The sequence below is a fragment of the Pristiophorus japonicus genome, chromosome 1, assembly GCF_044704955.1.
Source record: "Pristiophorus japonicus isolate sPriJap1 chromosome 1, sPriJap1.hap1, whole genome shotgun sequence".
NCBI classification, from domain to species: domain Eukaryota; kingdom Metazoa; phylum Chordata; class Chondrichthyes; family Pristiophoridae; genus Pristiophorus; species Pristiophorus japonicus.
Window position 1 is genome coordinate 392,592,657 of NC_091977.1, and position 15,539 is coordinate 392,608,195.

The 15,539-nt window shown below is 40.4% G+C and overlaps 1 protein-coding gene across 9 annotated transcripts in view; it reads left to right on the top strand.

The window, feature by feature from the left end:
* Window positions 1-5,373, top strand: part of ncoa2 (nuclear receptor coactivator 2) — a 418,174-nt gene extending 412,801 nt beyond the window's left edge. For all 9 annotated transcript variants that reach the window (XM_070891258.1, XM_070891269.1, XM_070891263.1 and 6 more), the window contains one exon: window positions 200-5,373. In XM_070891258.1, the coding sequence (XP_070747359.1) occupies window positions 200-211 (12 nt within the window). In that variant the 3' untranslated portion in view covers window positions 212-5,373. The remainder of the gene's footprint in view (window positions 1-199) is intronic.
* Window positions 5,374-15,539: the final 10,166 nt, after the last annotated feature.

A 15,539-nucleotide genomic window follows, 5' to 3' on the forward strand; every position in this document is an offset into this window, starting at 1 on the left:
TGCAGTGTTTTTAAAACAAGCATGGTGTGTGAGATGAAGAAGAGAGAATGGGCAAGAAATTACTCATTCCGAATTCACTTAAGGTTCCTAATTCTGCTGATTTCAATATTTGAGATATTGTGATAATGTCAGTATTGTGATACATTTTGTGTGCTTTCCTGTTAATTAAATACCTATTTCTTTCATTTCCATTTTGCAGAAATATTGCTGACCCTCAGGGTTGCTATTCCTCCCATCTTCAACCAGATCCAGAAGGCCCATGTGTTTGCTGATGTACAGTGCACGGTCAACATTTAGGTGGTAACAATTATACCAACAAACGAGCTCCACCAGATCAAGCCAAGAGAAGTGCAGCAGCCAATTGAACTCTTAGCCAGTCTTAGAGAAATTGTTTGTTACAAGAGTTGCTAACAGAGTGACAGGCTCCTTAGTAGCAACATACTTGCCTACTGAAGCTGCTTTGTCCATTAATTGCATTCACCATAAGTGTGACTTAAGTCTGTCCTCACAACAGATTGACATCGGCTTGGAACCTTGTCCGATGAATGTATTTCTACCGTCATTTTGCAGAATGATCACATCTTTGCTCTTTTGTCTTTGATCCTCAGTGGTTGCTATTTAATCCAGTGTGCAGGCTTTCAGCCATGTTTTCCTCCAACAGTATTTAGAACTGAAGCCTCTTTTTGAAAGGTTTTGCTGTGTGTAAAAAAAAACTTGCAGATAAGCTGAGTGAATGCTGTAAGAATAAAGAATTTGGTTTGGAAGGTATCTAAATGGAATTTGAAATTGTTTTTGTTTTTGATAAAACCAAATGGGAATAGACTTCAGGTAGGTTGTTTGTTGATGTCAGCAAAAGTTTGTGTATTATCTTTTTATACTATGGAACTGCTCTGTGGAGTCATGGCTCAACATCCAGGATGTATGAGTTTTCTGTCCCAATTTTTAATTACAACGGCTAACAATTATAATGTTCTGGCTCCACAGACCAAGTACCTGTTAAACATTCTCAACTTTGTAGATCCCCACCTATTACACCATAATAACTTCTCCTACAGCTATTGTTGCAAATTAACAGAAAAAAATAAAAGCACCAACATCATCTTACCTGTTGCATAAACAGATGGAAAGACCTAATTTTGATCTTTGCAATGGTTACAGATCTAGTCAGGTCACTCATGTCCAAACTGCGGCTCTTTTTCTCTTTCCTTTTAAGATGCACACACCCACCTCAGTGGTCTCCCAGGCCAAGTTCTCATGTCGGCTCCCACAGGAGCAGCTGGTTTCTTCCGAGCCAGTGATCCATGACCCTACCCACATAACAAAGGCAGAAACCGTTCTCTCTCTCTCTCAGGCAGTTGGTCTGTCTCAGGAAAGCCCCCCCCCCCCCCCCCAACCTATCCCAGTAGCAGCAGCATTGCTCAACAAAAGCAATTGATTTCTTCTGAGCCATTTCCCTCATTGCAGAGGCACCAGAAACTGTTCTGTCTTTCATCCAACCCACATTCCTATAGCAGCAGCTGGTCTCTTCCTTTTTTTAAAAAAAAAAAGGTCCCTTCCTGCAAATGTAACTAGCCTTCTTTGAGCTAAGGACTAACTTCCTCCCCTAGCTTCCTTCCTTCTCTCCCTCTTCCTCCCCTTCAGAGCAGTTACTGATCTCTCAGGCCGTGCTCCTTTGCAACGCTAGCAGCAGTGGCTGACTCTTCCAGGAGTAACAGCTGGTCTCTGCAGACCAGGCACCCTTGCAGCATTAACTGGTCTTTTCTCTGACCAGCACAGCATGCAGTTCTCTGGCGCGATCCACTTTTTCCCGCAGACCAAACTGAGTTGTGATCTGGAGTTCAGATGCATCACTGAAGGCTATCAGGTACTTCTCCACCATAAGCACTTCAAAATAATTCTGTAGGGATAAAATACTGAAAGCAAGGCTAATAATTATTTCCCCTCTCCCTTCTATCTTTTTAGTGCACATTGCTTACCCATTTTGTATAGTTTTTATGCAGCAAGCATGTGTAATTTGTGTTCACTTGTAGAAACTAATATATAATGGCTCTTTGCATGAAGATGCAGAAGAGTAACTGGTTCACTGGCAATTAGCCCAGAACTAGTGCAGAAATTGTGAAACTTTGAGAAGTGATGAGATGAATTTATTCTTTTTGCTGAGTTTCTGAAAATGAGCTAACATCATGTAAAGGCTAGCTAACTGGATTCATTGCTGATTCACAATGATTTAATGTTACAACACACTCATCTAAAATAGTATTAATACTGTTTTTTAAAATTTCTCAACACTCTTAAATAACTACCCCTGAACAGTCGGTTTGACCTCCGATGATGGTACCGAACTGTGAAAAGAACGGGGCTCTTGGAGAAGTTTGTAAATTTCTAGTCATGCTCATGAAAATTAATCAGCATTTGACTAGATCCTCATTAATTTAAGTGATGCAAATACCTTCATGTACATAGAGCCAATAATGCATTACTTACCCTTGGTTTATAATCTTTCTGGCCCCAAGCCACATGGTTTTTCTAATAATGCAGAATGTTGAGTAAATCCAATTTAAACTAGCCATTCTAGTGCCCTGCATGAATATGTTCAGAATTTGTTTTGGGTTTTGATGAGTTTTTATTAAGTGTGTGCCTCGGGTAAGTATGGGTCTTTTCCATTCTGCATCTATTTTGTAGCCAAACTGAAATGTTGGCTTTGAAGAGTTGAAAATATATAATTGTGAAGTTTACTGGCATAATAAACCAAATATTTTAATATCAGCAGTTTCATTGGCGCTGATGAGTCAAAACATTTGAAATTGATCAGATTACAAACAATGAAACACTACTGAGCAGTTTAACTCCACCACTGTCTTATCGGTGTATATTATTCCAGATCATTTTCAGTACCTGTACCATACTTAAAAATTCTAAACACAGATACAATAACCCTGTGTGACAAGTTTTCTATAACCAATGAAATTCATCTTTACACTCGCAACTGTGCCACTGGTATGTTTAGTTGAGTTTGCTTACGTAAGCATTCATGGGATAGTAACGCTTGTGAGCCATAACAAATTAAGATATTATGGGCTGTTCTAAATAACTTATTGTTCATTACAGCTTCACAGTGCTGTGGGATCAGAGGACAGACTTTTTTTGTAAGCTACAGAAACCCAGTGCTTCATTACTATTTCCTAAAGTCAGTAGCAGTTTCCAGATGCAAAATGCTGCAGGTCTAGGGTCAGAGGTCACCACACATAACATACCGCAAGCAGCCATAACATTTTCATATGGTACAGTATTTTGTAAATTAAGACGGGATGACTTTTGGAAAGCAGTTGGGTATATAAGAGTCTGATGTATGTAGCTAAGCAATAACTTTTACTTGAGAGCATATGTTTTACATACTTGTAGAATTTTGATGAAGTGAAGTTCTTAAGCTGCTGGTTCACAGTGAGGTACTACAGTATTACATTAGATACCTTGGCAGCAGTGTGTGTCTCTTATTTTGTAAATAAAGAATCATGATGCCTTGATAAGTAGCTAACAAGTCTGTTTCAGTAGCATTTATGTGGCCAGTGAGTTAACTGGCTATTCTGAGATATTGAGCAACCATTTTTAGTTTTCCAAATGTGCAAATATTATGCCAAAACCCCCAACAAACTGCTACTCTGGTCTGCATAGTTTCTCTCAGTAACAGTATGACTAAATTGGAAGAGTTTGTGGATAGGTTGGAAGCAGGTGTTTTCTTACATAGTTTAACAATGCTGTTATAGGGTCCTTTCCTGATGCCTTCGCATTTGTGTATCAGGCTACATGGAACATGCTGTCATTTAAGGCCCGAAACCCCGCTGATCATATTGATCACTGTACAGAGACTGATTACAGACCTGTTTTTGCCTCAACAGTTGCTTTTAGGAAGGAGTGCTGCCACATCTCACAGCTACAGATTGTTCAGTTGATAAAGAACTGTATTCTCTGTGTTCAAATGACATCATTGTGTTTCAGACTGCTTTGGTATGATATAGCTTTATGTAAATACTGCTGTGAATTAGGAAAGTTTTCTGAAATGCAGGCATTTAATTTTGTGGACTTTAGAGCCTAGACCTTTGCATTTGTGTCTATGGGAACATTATGTAATAACCTAACAATTTTTCTGTATTTACCCTATTTTATATCTGTGCTTTAACTTGATAGATGCGGTTTACAATTGGATGTGTCACTGTTGGAATTGTGCAAATGATAACTACTGTGCAGTTGCCTACAGAACCAAAAGCTTTTTAGCAAAAAATCTGGGTGGAGAGGGGTAGGTGTGTATCATGTGGTCATTTTAGCTCTGTATAGTGTAACCCCAATTTATATCTTCTATAGATTTGAATGCATCAAGGTCTATTCTCTTGGAAAGAGAGGGCGCATGGGAGCTACTTTCATTGGGAAGCAACATCTCTCTGATTGCATTATGTTCAATCTATAACATTTTCCTCTAACAGATTTAAAGTAATGATGCAAAATTAACTAAGAGCTATGTATTGTGATGCTGTACATTGCAAACAAGCAGGGCTATGCAGCTCCGTTTGCAAAATCCAAAGAGTTCACTGAGTTGATTTTAAAATACAGCTAAGCCATGGTGTGTTGGTGTGGTTCAACATCATTTTATAGTATTTCTACACAACTGATTGTTGACTGGATGCAGACACATTCTCTGCACAACTATTCTATGAATTTTCAATTTGATAGGCAAACCCCGTCTACTTTTTTCATTTAGAGCTTGAACTTGTTTTGTAAAATCTGTCAATTTCTTAGTACAGTGCAGGAACCTCAAATGCTATAAACTTAGCATAATGCCTTAGATATGTTTTTATGTCTTGTATATTCCTAGCAGCTATTTGTTGTATTATATTGTTTGTATAGTGAATTGTGTAAAATTTTTGGATGTCATCAATTATTAATTTTTTTTTCTGTCAGATAAATAGAAATAATGGTTACCCTAATTGCAATATGGACCCATGGTTATTGCTTAGTTTATTTTGTTATTTTGTTCCTTTGTGGTCAGTAGTGGGTCACTATTTGTAAAATGTTTTTTTCCAAGTCTCTGAGAGGTGTATATTGACGAGTTGCAAATTCTAAGCAATATGTAAAGTAAGGTTCTTCAGCAGAAGGCTTACAACTGTTGCAGGTTCAGAGATGTATTTTTTTTAGTTCACACTAAACACCTTTGTTTTCTTCTTCTGCCATCCATGTTTGTATCCTTATTGTGAGCATTTTATGCCAAGTTAGGTATATTCAAAGAAATTAAAAATACATTTATGCAAGTTGTTAACTAATATTGCTTTTGCTGATGTCATTTGCTTACTTGATGTTAAATAATGCTGTTGTAAATAAAGAATCCTGTTATTGCAATGTTTAATAAAATTTAATTCCTTTGAATTTTACATTTATTTAATAGAGAAAATGCAGCAAAGTTTAGACATAAATGTTGCACAAAAGGAAACATCAGATTTTGATGGGAACATTGTACAAATTTAACATGGAAATATGTTGACCATCTACATGTGCATAATAGTGCATACACTATGTAAAGACATGTTTTTTTTTTCCCCTCTTCCTTGCTAATTTCCTTCTCTCTAAGTGCTGATTCCTTGTACGAGCCTGAGTCACCCTCTGGTACCTTAGCCAGTGTCCACTTACTGCATGAACCTTGACTGAGGGGGTCATTTCCACTTCGGCACTGGCAGCAAATCTTGCGCCCTTTATACACACCACCTTGTTTTCCTTTCCATTGACTTCACTGGAAAATCGGACGGGGTCTCTTAACGGCAAGAGCCGATCTGCAACAGTCAGTTTTCAGTCTGTGCAAAGTAGAAAAATACCCCCAGTCTGAGGCATCGGAACTGAATCCAATCCTGCCCTCACCTGACAAAAGGAGAAATTTGCAGGGCTAGGGGCAAAGAGCAGAGGAGTGGAACTGATTGGATAGCTCTTTCAAAGAGCTGGCACAGGCACAATGAGCCAAATGGCCTCCTTCTGACCTGTACGATTCTATGGAATCCACGCACATGCACTTCCAGCAGGGAGTAGTTGGATGAATTTTTCCAGCCTAATTTGACAGTGCGAATCTCAATTGAACCACCCCAGCTGTGATTAACCAACTCAGCGCACCAAGGTTGAACCTGGACCTTTCCTGGTTGGTTTGGCTCAACAACTCAGTGCATAAACCAGCTTAATCAGATGAACCCTGTTATTTTTTTAAATCAAAGTCCCTAGACTATGCAATTAAAAAGATATATATTGAAGGGGAAAGAAACATGCTAATCAACTATATTTTCCCTCCAATTTTCTTATCTGCTGAAGTTAATTCTTTGGGTTTTATTCTGCTCTCTGTAGCTGTGACCAGGAGTTCCAAAGGCTGTTGCCTGCCAGGCTTGAGAATATCTCTTCATGGTTGGAAAATAACTAGGAATGGAAGAGGGAGGATCCAGTTGTTGTCCACATAGGAACCAACGACGTGTAGAACTAGGAATGAGATTCTGCTGAGGAAGTTTGAGGAGCTAGGATCCAAATTAATAAGCAGAACCTCAAAGGTAGTAATCTCTGGTTTACTTGCTTGAACAGAGTGCAAATTGGTATAGGATGACCAGCAAATTGATGGAGGGAGATATAGAATGAGTAAACTTAGCAAGAAATATAAAAACTGATGATTGCAAGAGCTTCAAGTATGTAAAAAGGAAGAGAGTAATGAAAGTAAACATTGATCTCTGAATACAAAAGCAAAATACTGCAGATGTTGGAATCTGAAATAAAAACAGAAAATGCTGGAAATACTCAGCAGATCAGGCAGCACCTGTGGAGACAGAAACAGAGTTAATGTTTCAGGTCGATGACCTTTTGTGAGTTCTGACGAAGAGTCATCAGCCTAAAACGTTAACTCTCCACAGATGCTGCCCGACTTGCTGAGTGTTTCAAGCATTTTCCGTTCATCCCTTAAAGGAGAAATTAGAATGGGGAATAAGAAAAAGAAAATTACAAACTTTAAACCAATATTTTGTATCTGTCTTCACAGCAGATGATGCAAATAAATACCAGAAATAGTGGGGAACCAAGAGTCTAACGAGAGTGAGGAACTTAATTAATATTAGTAAAGAAAAAGTGCTGGAGAAATTAATGGGGCTAAAAGCCAACAAATTCTCGACCTCTGACGGCCTACATTCTCGGGTTCTAAAAGGTGGCTGCAGAGATAGTGGATGCATTGGTTATGATGTTCCAAAATTCCCTAGATTCTAAAACGGTACAGTGGATTGGAAGATAGCAAATATAACGCCATTATTCAAGAAAGGAGGGAGAGAAAACAGGAAAGTACAGGCCAGTTAGTCTTATACCAGTTGTCGGGAAAATACTGGAATCCATTATTAAGGAAGTGGTAATAGGGCACTTAGAAAAATCATAACATGCTTAGGTAGAGTAAACATGGTTTTATGAAAAGGGAAATGTGTTTGACAAATCTGTTAAAAGTTTTTTGAGGATGTACGAGTAAGGTAAATAAAGAGGAACCAGTGGATGTAGCATATTTGGATTTTCAAAAGGCATTCAATAAGGTGCCATATGAAGAAAAATTATACAAGGGCTCATGGGATTGGAGGCAATATATTAGTATGGATAGAGGATTAGTTAAAGGACAGAAAACAGTAGGAACAAACTGGTCATTTTTCAGGTTGGTAGGCTGTAACTAGTGGGGTGCCGCAAAGGTGTAAGTACTGGGGCATCAGCTATTTACAATCTATACTAATGACTGAGATGAAGGGACGGAGTGTCATGTATTCAAGTTTGTTGATACAAAACTAGGTGGGAAAGTAAGCTGTGAGGAGGACATACAGTGTCTGCATCTGCACAGGGAAATAGACAGACTAAGTGAGTAGACAAGAAGTTGGCAGATGGAGTATAATGTGGGGAAATGTGAGGTTATTCACTTTAGTAGGAAGAATAGAAAAACAGATTTTTTAAATGGGGAGAAATGATTTAAATGTTGGTGTTGAGGGATTCCGGTGTCCTTGCACACAAAAGACAGAGTTAACATGCAGATGTAGCAAGCAATTATGAATGCAAATGGTATGTTGGCCTTTATTGCAGAGAGTATGGAGTACAAGAGTAAGGATGTTTTGCTGCAATCGAACAGGGTTTTTGTGAGACCACACCTGGAGTACTGTGCACAGTTTTGGTCTCCATACCCAGGGAAGTATATACGTCCCATGGAGGCGGGCAACGAAGGTTCACTAGATTGATCCCAAGGCTGAGAGTGTTGTCCTCTGAGGAGAGATTGAGTAGATTGGGCCTATACACTCTGGAGTTTAGAAGAATGAGAGGTAATCTCATTGAAACATAGATTCTGAAGGGGATAGTCAGGGTAGTTGCTGTGAAAGTTTGCTTTCCCTGGCTGGAGAGTCTAGAACTAGGGGACATAGTCTTGGGATAAGGGGTCATAGAAACATAGAAAATAGGTGCAGGAGTAGGCCATTCGGCCCTTTGAGCCTGCACCACCATTCAATAAGATCATGGCTGATCATTCCTTCAGTACCCATTTCCTGCTTTCCCTCTATACCCCTTGATCCCCTTAGCCTTAAGGGCCATATCTAACTCCCTCTTGAATATATCCAATGAACTGGCACCAACAACTCTCTGCGGCAGGGAATTCCACAGGTTAACAATTCCGAGTGAAGTTTCTCTTCAACTCAGTCCTAAATAGCCTACCCTTTATCCTAAGACTGTCTCCTGGTTCTGGACTTCCCCAACATCGGGAACATTCTACATCCTCAAAAAAATTCCAGCCATTTAGGACTGAGATGAGGAGGAATTGCCTCACTCAAAGGGTTGTGAATCTTTGGCATTCTCTACCCCAGAGGGCTGTGGATGCTGTGGTTGAAACATAGAAAGAAACATTGAAATCATAGTGCAGAAGGAGGCCATTTTGGCCTATTGTGTCTGTGCCGGCCGACAAAGAGCCACACAGTTACATATAAACCTATGAACAATGCACAATGGCGGAAAGGTCAAGAGTACCCGGCCCAACCAGTCCACCCCACACAACTGTGACACCTTGTACTGAAACATTCTACACTCCACCCCAACCGGAGCCATGTGATCTCCTGGGAGAAGGAAAAAAGATTTTTAAAACCCAGGCCAATTGGGGGGGGGGGCGCGCGAGAAATCTAGGAAAATTCCTCCCCGACCCATCCAAGTGATCGACATTAGTCCAGGAGATCACCCTGGTCATATTCGATTCCCTGCAGTACTTACCATCGTGCCTACGCCAGCCATCAAGAGGTTATCCAGTCCAATCCCACTTACCAGCTCTAGGTCCATAACTCTGCAGGTTATGGCACTTTAATTGCCCATCCAAGCACCTTTTAAATGTGGTGAGAGTTTCTGCATCCACCACCCTTCCAGGCAGTGAGTTCCAGATCCCCACAGCCCTCTGCGTGAGGACGCATCCCCTTTGAACCTTCCACCAACCACCTTAAAACTATGCCCCCTCATCATTGACCCCTCCACCAAGGGAAATAGGCCCTTGCTATCCACTATATCCAGGCCCCTCAGTATTTTATACACCTCAATGAGGTGGTCTCTGTTCTAATGAGAACAAACCCAGCCTATCCTATCTGTCCTCATAGCTAATATTCTCCATTCCAGGCAGCGTCCTAGTAAATCTCCTCTGCATCCTCTCTAGTACAATCACGTCCTTCCCATAATACGGTGACCAGAATTGAACGCAGTACTCCGGCTGTGGCCTAACCAGAGTATTATACAATTTAAGCATAACCTCCCTGCTCTTGTATTCCATGCTTTGACCAATAAAGGCAAGCATTCCGTATGCCTTCTTTACCACCTTATCCACCTGGCCTGTTACTTTCAGGGATCTGTGGACAAGCACTCCAAGGACCTTTTGTTCATTTACACCTTTAAGTGGCCTACCGCTTAATGTGTATCCTTATTAACTCTCCTAAAGTGCATTACCTCGCACTTCTCTGAATTAAATTCCATTTGCCACTGCTCTGCCCACCTGACCAGTAGATTGATATCCTGTGCAGTCCATGACTTTCCTCTTCATTATCAACCACAGCCAATTTTAGTGTCATCTGCAAATTTCTTAATCATACTCCCGATATTCAAATCTAGATCATTGATGTATACCACAAAAAGCAAGGGACCCAGTACTGAGCCCTGTGGAACCCCACTGGAAACATCCTTCCAGTCACAAAAACATCCATCAACCATTACCCTATGCTTCCTACCTCTAAGCCAATTTTGGATCCAACTTGCCACTTTGCCCAGTATCCCATGGGCTTTAACCTTCGTGACCAGTCTACCATGTGGAACCTTATCAAAAGCTTTGCTAAAGTCCATATACACTACATCGTATGCACTACCCTCATCGAACCTCCTGGTTACCTCCTCAAAAAATTCAATCAGGTTAGTCAAACACGATCTTCCCTCAACAAATCTTTGCTGACTGTCCCTAATTAATCCTTGCCTTTCCAAATGTAGACTTATCCTGTCTTTCAGGATGTTTTCCAATAATTTTCCCACCACTGAGGTTAGGCTGATAGGCCTGTAATTACTCGGCTATCCCTTTCTCCCTTCTTAAACAAGGATAGCACATTAGCAGTCCTCCATTTCTCGAGCACCATGCCCAAATCCAAAGAGGACTGGAAAATGATGGTCAAGGCCTCTGCTAGTTCTTCTTTTACTTCGCTCAACAGCCTGGGATGCATCTCATCTGGGCCTGGGGACTTATCTACTTTCAAAACTGCTATACCCCTTAATACCACCTCCTCTCACTGTTTATTTCATCCAGAATGTCAAACTCCTTCTCGATAGCAGTATTTGCATTGCCCCTTTCCTTTTTTGAAAACATGCAAAGTATTCATTAAAAACCATGCCAACATCTTCTGCCTCCACACACACATTACCCTCATGATCTCCAATAGACCCTACCCTTTCTTTAGTTATCCTCTTGCTCTTAATATAGTTATAGAACATCTTTGGGTTTTCCTTAATTTTACTAGCCAAGAATTTTTCATGCTCTCTCTCAGCATTCCTAATATTCTTTTTAATTTTACTTAATTTTCTATATTGCTCCAAAGATTCTACAATATTTAGCCGTCAGTATATGACATAAGCTTCCCTTTTTTTTCTTTATCCTCCCCTGTAAGTCCCTTGACATCCAGGGGGCTCTAGAATTATTATTCTCACCCTTTTTCTTTAAGGGCACATAAGAACATAAGAAATAGGAACAGGAGTAGGCCCTCGAGCCTGCTCCGCCATTCAATAAGATTATGGCTGATCTGATCATGGACTCAGCTCCACTTCCCTGCCCGCTCCCCATAACCCTTTATCCCCTTATCGTTTAAGAAACTGTCTATATTTGTCTTAAATTTATTCAATGTCCCCAGCTTCCACGGCTCTCTGAGGCAGAGAATTCCACAGATTTACAACCCTCAAGAAATTTCTTCTCCTCTCTGTTTTAAATGGGTGGCCCTATATTCTAAGATTATGCCCTCTAGTTCTAATCTCTCCCATCAGTGGAAACATCCTCTCTGCATCCATCTTGTCAAGCCCCCTCATAATCTTAAACGTTTCATTCTTCTGAATTCCAACGAGTAGAGAACCAACCTACTCGACCTTTCCTCATAAGTCAACCCCCTCATCCCCGGAATCAACCCAGTGAAAATTCTCTGAATTGCCTCCAAAGCAAGTATATCCTTTCGTAAATATGGAAACCAAAACTGCACGCAGTATTCCAGGTGTGGCCTCACCAATACCTTATATAGCTGTAGTAAGACTTCCCTGCTTTTATACTCCATCCCCTTTGCAATAAAGGCAAAGATACCATTGACCTTCCTGATCACTTGCTGTACCTGCATACTATCCTTTTGTGTTTCATGCACAAGTAACCCCAGGTCCCGCTGTACTGCGGCACTTGCGATCTTTCTCCATTTAAATAATAACTTGCTCTTTGATTTTTTTTTCTGCCAAAGTGCATGACCTCACACTTTCCAACATTATACTCCATCTGCCAAATTTTTTCCCACTCACTTAGCCTGTCTGTCTTTTTGCAGATTTTTTGTGTCCTCCTCATACATTGCTTTTCCTCCCATCTTTGTATCATCAGCAAACTTGGCTATATTACACTCAGTCCCTTCTTCCAAGTCATTAATATAGATTGTAAATAATTGGGGTCCCAGCACTGTTCCCACTAGTTACTGGTTTCCAACCAGAGAATTAACCATTTATCCCGGCTCTGTGTTCTCTGTTAGTTAGCCAATCCTCTATCCTTGCTAATATATTACCCCCAACCCTGTGAACTTTTATCTTGTGCAATAACCTTTTACGTGGCATCTTGTTAAATGCCTTCTGGAAGTCCAAACACACCACATCCACTGGTTCCCCTTTATCCACCCTGTTTGTTACATCCTCATGTTTGGCCTGAGCCTTCCAGATCTCCTCCTTGAATGCCTCCCACTGTTCTGACACTGATTTACCTACAAGTAGCTGTTTCCAGTCCACTGTGGCTAAATCACTCAACTTAGCAAAGCTAACTTTTCTCCATTTGGGACATTTAGTCCTGGTCTATCCTTGTCCTTATCCATAACCAACTTGAATCTGACTGAATTATGGTCACTTGCACGCAAATGCTCTCCCACTAATACCCCTTCCACCTGCCCAGCTTCATTCCCCAAAACTAAATCCAAAACCGCCCCCTCTCGTGTTGGGCTTGTTGCATACTGACTAAAAAAGTTCTCTTGAATGCATTTTAAGAATTCCGTGCCCTCTATATCCTTCACACTATATTTGTTCCAATCGATATTAGGATAGTTAAAATCCCCTACTATTACTGCCCTATGTTTTTTGGACTTCACAGCACTTTGCCTACATATTTGCTCCTTTATCTCCCTCCCACTGTTTGGGGGTCTAAAATACACGCCCAGCAGTGTGATCGCCCCTTTTTTATTTTTCAGTTCGACCCACATATGGCCTCATTTGATGATTCCCCCTCGTATATCATCCCTCCTCACCGCTGTAATAGTTTCTTTAATCAATACCGTGACCACCCATCCCCCCCCCCACCTTTTTACCCCCCTCTTTGTCTTGTCTAAAAATCCTGTAACCAGGAATATTGAGCTGCCAAACCTGCCTTCCTTTCAGCCATGTCTCTGTAATGGTTTTAATGTCATACTCCCAAGTGTCTACCTGTGCTCTTAGCTCATCCACCTTTATTCGCTATACTACTTGCATTAAAGTGTATACCATTTAGCACAGGAAGATCTCACCTCCTTGTTTACTACTTACTAACCCTTGTTTCCTCTGTCTTACAGATTCACTTTCTAAATTCTTGCTATCCAATTTCAGCTTTACTTCCTTCCCTATTGAATTTGTTCACTGGTTCCCATCCCCCTGCCAAGCTAGTTTAAACTCTTCCCCAACAGCACTCTCAAAACTCCCCATAAGGATATTGGTCCTGGCGCTGTTGAGATGCAACCCGTCCGGTTTGTACAGGTCCCACCTCCCCCTGAAGCGGTCCCAATGCCTCAAGAATTTAAAGCCAAGAGATTTGAGAGAGGATTTGCATAGATGTTTAAAGGTGAGAGTTGAGGTAGAAAAGACTCAAAAAGGCAATGGAATGCTGGCTTTTATTTTTAGGGCACTGATTATAAAAACAAGAAAGTGATGAGTATTGTGAGCAGTTATGAAAGGCTAACATTTTAAGGCAGAACTATAACATAATTTTTAAGGGAAGAGTATAAGTGTTTGAAAAGGAAGAATATAAAGGAGAAAGGACAGAAATCAGAATTGCAGTAGCTAGCTCCAGTTGAAGAGCTGCTACTGGCACAGGTGCAGTGGGCTGAATCCGCCTCTTCTCTATGGTCTAGACCTATCATCTGTGTAAGCATTATCCTCCTAATGTCCTTCTGTATAAAAAGAAAAACTGCTCCAACCTGAAAATATTGCTAGCTTCAGAAAGGGAAGGACTCCATAAGTCAAGCAACATTGAGACTTTTGAGCAAGGCACACAATGAGGGCTCCAAGCAGCCGCAATAACATTTCTGAACCAAAATGCAATGCATTTAAAGTTATTCAGAAAATAGAATTATTTTGTTGTGGAGAAGAGAATAATAGGGCTGAAATTGCGGTCGGAGGTTTTCCGCGGGCAATTACCTCCGACCTGAAACATTTCTACAAAATGTGGTTCAGGAGGAGCCTGCGATTCTGTTGGGGAGGCCTTTTCTTCCTGCGCTACGAAACGTGCTCTCATCCTCCAGGTTCCCACGCAGAAGGTGCAGTCACGTCTGACTGCGTAACTAATCAGGTACAGTATTCCACAGCGTTCTCATTAATAGCAATGAGAACTCTGTATCTACGAGTTGTCATTGCTATTAATGGGGAGAAAAAACACTCCAATAAAAAATAAAAAACAGACCTCACAAAATTAAAATTAATTGAAATTAAAGTTAATTAGAAAAAGCTTTAGAAAAAAACTATATTTTTCCAATTTTTTTTTAAGTTTTGTAATTCGGGTTAAAAATAAACTTATCTTAGTGAGCAGAGTTTTTAACAAAATATGTTTATTTAATTTAATTAAATTATATTTTTGTATATTTTTAAACACTTACACCTGTAAAAGTAAGCTAAGCGCCTGCTTTTTCAGGCGCAAGAGTTTTGAGGACATTTGCTGGGCAAGATATGGATAAATACTGCAATCTTGCTGAAGCAAATGTTCTCGCTCCCGAGTTGCGGATCATCTGTCAAGTTCCAGCTTGACCGATCGGAAAAGCCAGTTTTCAGCGCATGCGCATTGTGCACTGAAAACCGGTTTTCCGATGTCTTCCCGGGTCCGTAGAATCTTCGTACGGACCCAGGGGAGGCTGGGATTTCCAGGCCAATGTGTTTTTCTGTAGTTCCTGAATCCCAATCATTTTTATAGACTAGGACAAAACTTAATACCGCTTGACTTATCGTCTTTGAACCCCAATTAAACATCATTCTGTGGGAGTCCCAAATGTGAATACGACTCTGGTTGGTAGCTTGCCCATTTATAGGCAGGAAATTGCATGATGATGCAGGTCTTAAAGGGGCGTTGATGTAGTACTGGCCAATAACTAAATAAGTCAGTTGCATAGCATCATCCATGCCAACCAACGATTTGAGCAGCAAGCAAGGCACTCCATTTTTCAGATGGGCTATAGAAATGTTAATAGATCAAGTGCGAGCTGTTAAAGTGTCACAAAAACCCAACTGGTTCATTAATGTTCTTCAGATGGGGGACACAGGTTAATAAGGCCATAAAAAGAGCAAACAAAACAATGGGACAGAATTGAAAAGCAGGAAAGTTATGTTAAACTTATATAGAACCTTTGTGAAATCACAATTGGATTATTGTGCATTATTTCCGGTCACCATATTATAAAACAGATATAGAGGCATTGGTGAAGGAACAAAGAAGATTTTACAAGGATGATACCAAGTTATACCTATCAGGAAAAAATTAACAGGTTGGGGCT